We start from the raw sequence: 9269 nt of genomic DNA, 5'->3' as shown, positions 1-9269 counted from the left end.
CAGCTAAGAGGGCCCGACAATCTCTTAAAGACTTAAGGCAAAATATTTTCAGCTGTCAGCGGGCTTCGTGGCAATGTGTTTGATAATCAAAGTGGTTTGTAGGTGAGAAGGTGAAAAAGAAAACATTAGGGAAACAAAATGATGCAGCATAGCTTTAATGACAGGAAGCACAGGATACATTGGTACAGACAGTCGTGCAGAGCACAAAGGACGTTTCCCAGGCCTTCGGGAAGCGATGTAGCTCCACGCGTGCCAGCAAAGTTGATTGCTTGGACATCACCAGGTTGCAGCTTCCCCTGCCAGGTTAGCGCAGCCCAGGGTTGCTGGAGCGCGAGACGTGTCCCTTCAGAAATAACCGGAGCCACAGCTTCCGCCGCCAAACCTTCTGTAACCACCGCTGCCCCCACCAAAGGACCGGCCTCCTCCAAAGGAGCCCCCGCCATACGAGCTGCCTCCTCCGCAGGAGCCCCCAAAGCCCCCACCATACGAGCTGGACCCAAAGGATCTTCTGCCGCCATATGAGCTCCCAAATGACCTGCTTCCTCCATAGGAGCCCCCAGAGCCAAAGGAACTGCCCCCTCCGTAGGAGCCACCCATCCCCAGGGAACTGCCCCCACCGTAGGAGCCACCCATCCCCAGGGAACTGCCCCCACCGTAGGAGCCACCCATCCCTAATGAACTGCTGCCTCCGTACGAACCCCCAGCACCAAATGAGCCCCCTGACTCAAGAGAGCCTGCTGGCCCTGAATATCCCCCAATGGATGACGGGAATGAGGTGCCCACTATGCTCTCCTGAGGGCAGGAGCTGAGGATGGGTCCTGGGAAGGTGATGACCACGGGCGGTGGGTAGACCACGGCACGGGAGTCCCCGCAGGAGGTGACGCAGGGCTGGCTCCAGGCGTCGGCGTATGGCTCTGGGCAGGTCACCTCGCAGGGTGAGGAGCATCTGCTGCTCAATAGCTGTCCTCCTGAAGACATCTTTTGTGATGTAGATAAACCTGCAGCAGGATACAATGCATAAGTACAATACCCAAATGCCAGAGAGAAAAAAATCTTCTCTGATGTCTTTCAAGAGCACGAGAAAAGGGTGGAAGAAGAATGTTTAGAAAGATTCAGATTTATATCTCTCATGCATTTTTTCTGAACACACATACACCTGGTACCTCCCCAAGGACTTTCTGCTGCTCGAGAAATACTGGTAATCATGGGGAGCAAAGCCAAACTCATGTGCCTTTGGAAGTAGCTCATCTTCAAGATTTTGTTGGGTTACAATACACTGAAGCTAACTGACAATATTGACCAAAGTGCCTGTGAAAATAGAGTCATAATTCATCAACTGTGTCTACAATGTCTACATTTAAATGACTATAAAATTAATGTATGAGAAGGCAAACGGTATTGCTTAACATCATGCTTTCTACAGAAGACTAAGTCCTCAGTTAAATACTGAAAATATTTTCCTGATGGTTCATATAGAGAATGAAGGAGATCCAACTCACCCGGTCTGGAGAAGAGGAGAAGAGCTGCCGTTGATGGAACTGAAGCGTTCAGACCGCTCTTATATACTTCTTCAGACCACCAGTGGGAAGTGAGCCATGCTTTGTGCAAGAGCTTCCTATGCATTGCCAAACTGAGGTTTGCTGTATGCTTTATTTCTTTAATTGTTCTAATTGTTCTCTTAGATGATGTGATCACAACTTTATTCTTAATTCCAAGTCATGTCACAAGCGTCACACACCTTGTGTTTTATTTTATGCTTTGACCCAGACAAGCTCACCTAGCAGCTGATATTGTCCCTGGTCCTCACTGGCATTGAAACTGGAATGAGCATAGATGGATGTGAGGGTTATATCGAGCTGATAAACAGGTTTCGTACAATGCAAGTTATAGAACAATGGAACAGGTTGCCCAGAAAGGTGGTGGAGGCCCCATCCCTGGAAACGTTCAAGGCCGGGCTGGATGAGGCTCTGATTAACCTGATCTAGTCGGGGATGTCCCTGCTCCTTGCAGGGGTGTTGGACTAGAAGACCTTTGAAGGTCCCTTCCAACCCTAACCATTCTATGATTCTATGAATATTCCATTTTTCATTTTCAAAATCGGGATTGGAAACATTTGGGTGTTGAATAGAAGTGCTACCGCTTGCCAGTGGTGCTGAAATGTGAGAACCAGGAGCAGTGCCCAAGGTTCTTCATGTAGATTGATATTTCTCAACCCAGCTGGAGGAAACCAGGAAGATCTACATTAACTGAGAAGCTAACAAAGAATTGCTGACTAGCAAAACTGACAAATCAAGGGCTGCCCACTGATGCCTGACAGAACTCGTTCGCGTCCTGTTGCGAGATCTTAACCATGCAAGCTCCCTGTGCTCTATTTTCTAATTGCTCTTGAAAATAGCAGGAATTTGGTCCTGTAAATGATATCAACATTAAACATAAACATTATCATGATATAAATATTAATAATAGAATGATGAGTGCAACAGGCTGAAAACAACCCTTTAGATTCAGACAGGCTGCAGTCGCTTTCCTCACACAATGGCTGCGAGTCAAAATTTAGAATTACTTTGGTTTATTTGATTTAGAAACAAAACATTTCAGTTGGGAGTTTGATATCATCAGCACTAATCCGTGTGATGTCTGCCTGTTATAACCACACAAAAATATTGATCACATCTAATCTTCTCACTATGTTTCCCGTTATTGATAAAGGAATTTTTCTTAGAGATATCTCTTCCTATTTATGTACTTGTATCGTTGTCTCCTAATATATGAGGCTTTTGAGTATTAGTCTAGAAGTACTGCTGTGGCTTTCTTGAAAAAAAATAATCCTTGCCATTCTTAAGATGCTTTTATTTTGCTGTAGAGTGAATAATCTTTATACTCTCTACACGCATCCCTTCCATGCCCAAAAAGGCTTCATTTTTTTTCTCAACTGATGCCTCCTGGACAAGTATTGGTGGAAAAAAATTACCCCTCCCATCTGAGGAGCTATAAAGATTAAATTTGCAGTTTTCCCAATCTTGTGCAATTCTAAATTTAAATGGAATATTCTGCAGAAGAGAAAATATTTCTCCTGATGAAGCCAAACTGATGTTTTTGTCTTGCTTAAGGGAAAGACTGAAGCATCTACCTCGCTAAGGAAACGGAGCTCAATTCACTAATATCGCAATTCAAATGAGGTCAGGAGATGGCACCAGTCATAAAATGGATATAAAAACTACTTAAGGATTAAAGTAAGACAAAGGGTGTGTTGCGCATATTGTATGGTGTGGAGCTGATTTACTAATCATTATCAGTTATCAAAACAATTATTACAATTAGAAGGAGCTTATACAGCAAAATGTTTTGCTGGCTATTATGGCCCATGTACAAACGCGTGTTGCGCATCCTGGCAGCAGTCTGAAGGGGTGTATAAAAGCATCGCTTTTCCTCCAGGTTCACCAGCAACTCCTCTTCAGTCTGGTCTCTCTCTGAGCCTGGTAAGTCCTCTTTTTTTTTAAGTTTCTTTGTACTCCCTGGGATGTCGCTATCAGTGTTTAACTTGGGGGTGAATTCTGTGTCAGTACTCTGCAATGATCAGCGAGATCAGTTTTGTTGTATTTGTTAAGAAGATAGGGGTTTTTTTTGTAGCCGTACAGCAGTAATCATTTGCAGAGGCAGATCTTAAAATGTGCGGCTGCGTTCTTCCAAACCACAAAGGGAAAGTGTCCATTAAATCCCATTGGCGTTTGTTAATGGTGGAAGAGAGTAAGGAACGCTCTCAGAACGAAGACAGGATTAGAAAGGTATATTCCTTACTGGCAGCCACAACGGACTGCAAGAGAAGTTGCATTTGTGTCGATATTATTTACCTTTAACTGTGCTAAAGAACTGGAGTCAGATATCTCCATAAGAGTCATTCTCATATTTATAAGAAAATAATTCCTTCCATCAAGAAACCTCCAGCTTGTATCATCATGATAATTGTGTAAAGGCACAGAGCTGCATATACATTTTATTTTTACTCCTTGACTTGTGCTTCAGGTTTATCTACATCACAAAAGATGTCTTCAGGAGGACAGCTATTGAGCAGCAGATGCTCCTCACCCTGCGAGGTGACCTGCCCAGAGCCATACGCCGACGCCTGGAGCCAGCCCTGCGTCACCTCCTGCGGGGACTCCCGTGCCGTGGTCTACCCACCGCCCGTGGTCATCACCTTCCCAGGACCCATCCTCAGCTCCTGCCCTCAGGAGAGCATAGTGGGCACCTCATTCCCGTCATCCATTGGGGGATATTCAGGGCCAGCAGGCTCTCTTGAGTCAGGGGGCTCATTTGGTGCTGGGGGTTCATACGGAGGCAGCAGTTCATTAGGGATGGGTGGCTCCTACGGTGGGGGCAGTTCCCTGGGGATGGGTGGCTCCTACGGTGGGGGCAGTTCCCTGGGGATGGGTGGCTCCTACGGAGGGGGCAGTTCCTTTGGCTCTGGGGGCTCCTATGGAGGAAGCAGGTCATTTGGGAGCTCATATGGCGGCAGAAGATCCTTTGGGTCCAGCTCGTATGGTGGGGGCTTTGGGGGCTCCTGCGGAGGAGGCAGCTCGTATGGCGGGGGCTCCTTTGGAGGAGGCCGGTCCTTTGGTGGGGGCAGCGGTGGTTACAGAAGGTTTGGCGGCGGAAGCTGTGGCTCCGGTTATTTCTGAAGGGACATGGTCTCGTGCTCCAGCAGCCCTGGGCTGTGCTAACCTGGCAGGGGAAGCTGCAAGCCGGTGATGTCCAAGCGATCGACTTTGCTGGCACGCATGGAGCTACGTCGCTTCCCGAAGGCCTGGGAAACGTCCTTTGTGCTCTGCACGACTGTCTGTACCAATGTATCCTGTGCTTCCTGTCATTAAAGCTATGCTGCATTCAAACTCAATTCTCTGCTTTTTTTTTTTTTTTTTCCTTGTAACTCGTGTTTTCAGGCAATTTGTGTAACTCAGCAACAGCCCTGAGAAATGTGTGACTGTCCTGGAGGAGAATCGGGCCCCTTTATTACACTGTAGCATTGTGGTTGGTATGGGGAACATCAATTTTCCACCACATCCCTTAGTATTTGCTAGTAGCGTCACCTGGCGTAGAATCAACAGGGGAAACCAGCCGATGCCTTTCTAGAAACACAACCTAGTAGGAGACACGCTCCTCTTGAGAACAGGAACACGCAATAGCCGTTTTAATCACTTATAATGTAATAATTCTTCCACATGAAGGGTTTTTAGATTTTTCTTAAAGAAACAGTGAATATTTAGATTTGTGTGCATATATGCCCTTCAGCTCTCTCTTGACTTAAGTGCTCCCTGCTCCTCTTAATTGTTATGAAGACACTTTCCCGTAACGACGTGACTCATCCTTATGGATCCGGTTGGACTGCTCTGCTGGCTAACGTGAAGCACACAGATGTGTCGGTGTGAGAGTCACATGTGAGTAAGAGAAAAGACAAAAACAGAGATACAAAAATAATAAATATGGTTTGATGTGGTCTCTTCCGTGCCTCTGAAGGTCTGGAAAGGCGTCGGAGAGAAAAGCAAGGCAAAGGCAATGAATCCTCCTAGACTTCACCTGCCTAGGGAAAGCAACAACAGCGGGCAGGTGAATCATAGATTTCTATCCAGATTTCGAGATCAGGGGTTCGAACTCGTTTGATGCCAAAAGCAGCTACACTGGCTAACTTGAAGCTAGGTCTACTGTGTTTATATGAACTAAAGACACAATTTTAATGTCAGTGTAGATATAACTGTACAGTTTGTTACACAACTGTATAAAATTCAATTTTTTTTTATTTAGTCAGAAGTCTTGCAATACTTTCTCTTCTCCTGGCATGTGTGCACATAGGTTTTCTTTCTCTGCTGTTGGTGCTGTTTTATCAATTGCAATGAAAACATGGAAGTGACACTTTTTGAGACTGGGTGCTGATGCCACATCATACCTTAAGTCACACCAGATATTTTATATTCTCATGCCTCCAGATTTTTTAGCCAAGAGAGATTTCCTGAACACTATGAACCAGAAAACATTACCCAGGTCTTTCTCTCTATTCCATAATTTCATTTTCAACTATCACACACATTTTGACCAAACACCCACTTTTGATTTAAAGGCAGTAAGGAATCACTCATCTCTGCTAAGTTATTTCAACAGTTAAAATGTTTGCATGTTCTTCCTTCTCTAATTACAGTGCTTCCTAATTAGAGAAATTTCCCCCCTCCTTGCAGTTACTTGCATTTGTTTAAGTTTTTTCTTGGTCTTATTTCACGGAAACTATCCAGTGCGTTTGATTGTTTTATTTTAGAGAGGCTCATAAGAAGGAATATAAAATCATAAAGCATAACTTCAAGGAGAAGGGCAATAAAATCCCGTTTATTCAGTGGAGAATCGGGAGATGAAGTCATCGTCTTACTTTGCAATAAAGGAGACTGCGATTCATGTTAGGAGAAAAACCACCCCACTTTCCAAGTGCAGGAGCAGCCAGGTTCTGACAGATTTGCAAGTGGGAGGATGGAACCCCAGGACTGGGACACTTTTAAGAACAGTGAAGACAAATCTTTTCCAGGAATAACACAGGGGAGCATATAAGTTGGGCAACTTCACCAGTTTTCTTCCACAATAATTTCCTATAATTCTGTTTTTTTATAATTTTCCTATAATTCTGGAAAATTACTTTTTTAAGCCCTTGCCATTGCTCAGCACCCTTTCTGAAGAATGTTCACCTTCTCAAGCAATTCATACTCATTTAATGCACCTTCACTTGGGACTTCACGTGTGTGAAGTCTGAAATCCTTTACTAACAGTGATTGTCCAATTACTTCCTTATAACTGATTTTGTACATGCAAGTAAATAAATATATGTAAGAGAATAAGTGTGTATGAAATTTGGGCTCACTCAAATCTCTCTCCAGAGTTGCTCTGTGTAGGCGAACCCACGCCAGGAGGGTGAGAGCGGCTCTTCCCGCAGCACCACTCCTGCCATGGGGCTCTGTGGGAAACACCTCTGAGCCAGAAACACAGCAAAGGATGAACATCTGAAGCTGGAAATGCCTCTTAGGCAAATTCAGGGCAAAAGCTGGAGATGAATGCCAGTCACTCGTCACTCCACACTTTTCCAAAGCTGCCAGATATTGATGTTTCGGGCTGCGCCCATAAGAACAGCACCTGACAGATACGATTCAAATCCTTTCTTGGAGGCACATCACATCTCCCCTGCACAGCTCCAGAGCAGTGGGTAAAAGCTAGGTGTGTAGCTCCAGTTCTGTTTGTCACCATCATCTTGGGATCTGCCAGCCCTAACAAAGCGTACATGCACCCATCGAACAGTTTCTGGGTTCATTTTCCCTCCCTCATTTCCGTTCATACACAACGTCTTTGCTTACTATTTTTGCAACTTTTATGCTATCAACGATCTCTTGGAAGCAGAGTGATTTTGACGGATCCTCTAGGCAAGAACGCTTACTGGAAGTGTTCTGAGGAAATGCTTTCAGATAGTTTTGCAAGCACTCACTAATGTTTTATATATGCAAAGTATTGTGGTGTTATGATGTTAATAACAGGCTACGAGTATTAAACTCCACAGTATTGAATCATAGCGTCACTTTAAAATATATATGTCAGGGCCACCCATGTGATCCTCTGAATCAGGCAATGATAAACGCCTTGGGAATTTGAATCCCTTTGGGTGTTTTTTTTTATTAAAAGACAGCTTTGCATTTGTTATCCTAATCATACTACTTAAAGCAAGCTGGCCAAATATTCACCTTTCCAAATCAGGGCATATTTGCTGATTTAAATAGCGTCTTCTGTCACCTGAGGGAGCTGGCTCTGTGCTTCAAACATGACCTGAATTGCTGCTTCATCCCAGCAGGCCAAGCTGGGCACAAATCAGTGCTGTAACTCTTGGTCTTCTGTATCACCGAAGTCCTCCTGAGCGTTCTTAAATAAATTGGTTGCTCCTGTTTTCCATGGCCCACCTGTACGCTGAATGGGGAGTGACCAGCTCTGCTGCCTCTGCCAGGGCGTTGCTCATGTACCTTGAGTTGCCCACAGCACTCTTCTCCACACTCACCAGCATTTTTCTGGTGCAGCTGTGACCGTAACCACTGCGAAAGGGACTGGGGACAGAGTGATTTATTCCAAACCAGACTGAGTAATTCCTAGGTCCCTCTCACCATCCCACTTAAACCAAAATGAGCTTTCTACCCTGACGTTTCTTCCTGGGCTTGGCTGGGAGTTGTATTGCAGAGGAGGAGACCTCTCATGCTAAACTGGGGCTACAGCTGCCACATCAAGCTCTTGCACGTTTTTATATTCTGCCTTGGAAAAGACTTGAACATCAAATGAGGAGCCAGGCCCCAGGGGCGAAGCCGTGCCCAGCTAGGAGCGTCTCTCCAAGGCGATCCCTGAGCCTGCAGTCATGCAGTGACTACAGTTTCTGTAAACACGTCCTGGCTGGCACCCTCACTGCTAATGCTGGGTTAGGCTCTTATGCATTCTTGGAGGTCATGATGTCAAGCAAGGCCAACAAGTCCTGTTTTCTAAGGGACTGCAGGGATGAGTCCTGCATGGCCTCCGAGTAGCTGCGGCACTGCCAGGGCTCCCGCGCAAGCCCGAATTCAGTCCCGCGGGCCACCTTCCCGCCGTCGGGGCTGCGAGGAGGGGTCTGACGCTTAAATCTGTGAAATGAGAGGAATCTGGGGAAGGGACTACACAAGTCACGTGCTGGTGAGAATAGGACAATCAACACAAACAGTAAGCAAAACAATTACTGTAATTACACGTCAAATTTTGTTTGGGGAGTAATGGAACATAATGCACAAATGTGACGTTATTTTCTTGCATCAGCCTGGTGGTCCAGGAAGGTATATAAAGCCACCCATGATTCAGAAACTTTCCAGTGGGTTCTCTTGACTTCTCCTCGGTGAACTGAGTAAGTTGGATTCTGATATAACTTCTTCTTCCTAAAGAAAAAAAAGTTATCATTTTTGAAATCTTTGCTTTTACCTCAAGGATGAATTTTGGATTAATATGCTGTATGATATTCAGGAGTTTATTCTCATGAAAGAGGTCATTTGCTAATTATTCTTTCTGAAGCACTGATAGATTGGGGTTTAAAAATACACTTGAAATCTAGATAATATTAAAGACATCTACTTCCATTACTTTATGGAAATTTAATGCATGTAGCGTTTAGATAGCCTCCAAATATTTTAGCCAGCAGTATACATCTGGTAGTGTTGTTCTGACGTTGGGGCTTCCAATTTCTATAA

At 44.9% G+C, this 9269-nt stretch overlaps 2 protein-coding genes across 2 annotated transcripts; one reads left to right on the top strand and one right to left on the bottom strand.

Annotated features, from left to right (window-relative positions):
* Nucleotides 1–345: 345 nt before the first annotated feature.
* LOC147597231 (uncharacterized) lies at nt 346–1623 on the bottom strand. The gene is made up of 3 exons (XM_086768146.1): nt 1500–1623; nt 708–998; nt 346–671 (listed from the first exon to the last, which is right to left on the bottom strand). Exons 1-3 carry the CDS (start codon nt 1621–1623, stop codon nt 346–348), a joined length of 741 nt encoding a protein of 246 aa, XP_086624272.1.
* Nucleotides 1624–4043: 2420 nt separating this feature from the next.
* On the top strand, nt 4044–4676 carry LOC147597230 (uncharacterized). Its single transcript, XM_086768107.1, has one exon. It carries the CDS (start codon nt 4044–4046, stop codon nt 4674–4676), a length of 633 nt encoding a protein of 210 aa, XP_086624233.1.
* Nucleotides 4677–9269: the final 4593 nt, after the last annotated feature.

This window comes from Chlamydotis macqueenii, chromosome 28 (assembly GCF_036417535.1).
Source record: "Chlamydotis macqueenii isolate bChlMac1 chromosome 28, bChlMac1.mat, whole genome shotgun sequence".
NCBI classification, from domain to species: domain Eukaryota; kingdom Metazoa; phylum Chordata; class Aves; order Otidiformes; family Otididae; genus Chlamydotis; species Chlamydotis macqueenii.
Note: the sequence above shows the minus strand (reverse complement) of the source record. Positions and strands in the feature narration are given on the sequence as shown.

Coding starts and splice junctions, on each gene's coding strand:
- LOC147597230 (XM_086768107.1), top strand. CDS start 4,044: ATGTCTTCAGGAGGACAGCTATTGAGCAGCAGATGCTCCTCACCCTGC.
- LOC147597231 (XM_086768146.1), bottom strand. CDS start 1,623: ATGCATAGGAAGCTCTTGCACAAAGCATGGCTCACTTCCCACTGGTGG. Junction 999..1,499: donor TCTCCTCTTCTCCAGACCGG/GTGAGTTGGATC, acceptor ATCCTGCTGCAG/GTTTATCTACATCACAAAAG. Junction 672..707: donor TGAGTCAGGGGGCTCATTTG/GTGCTGGGGGTT, acceptor GCAGTTCATTAG/GGATGGGTGGCTCCTACGGT.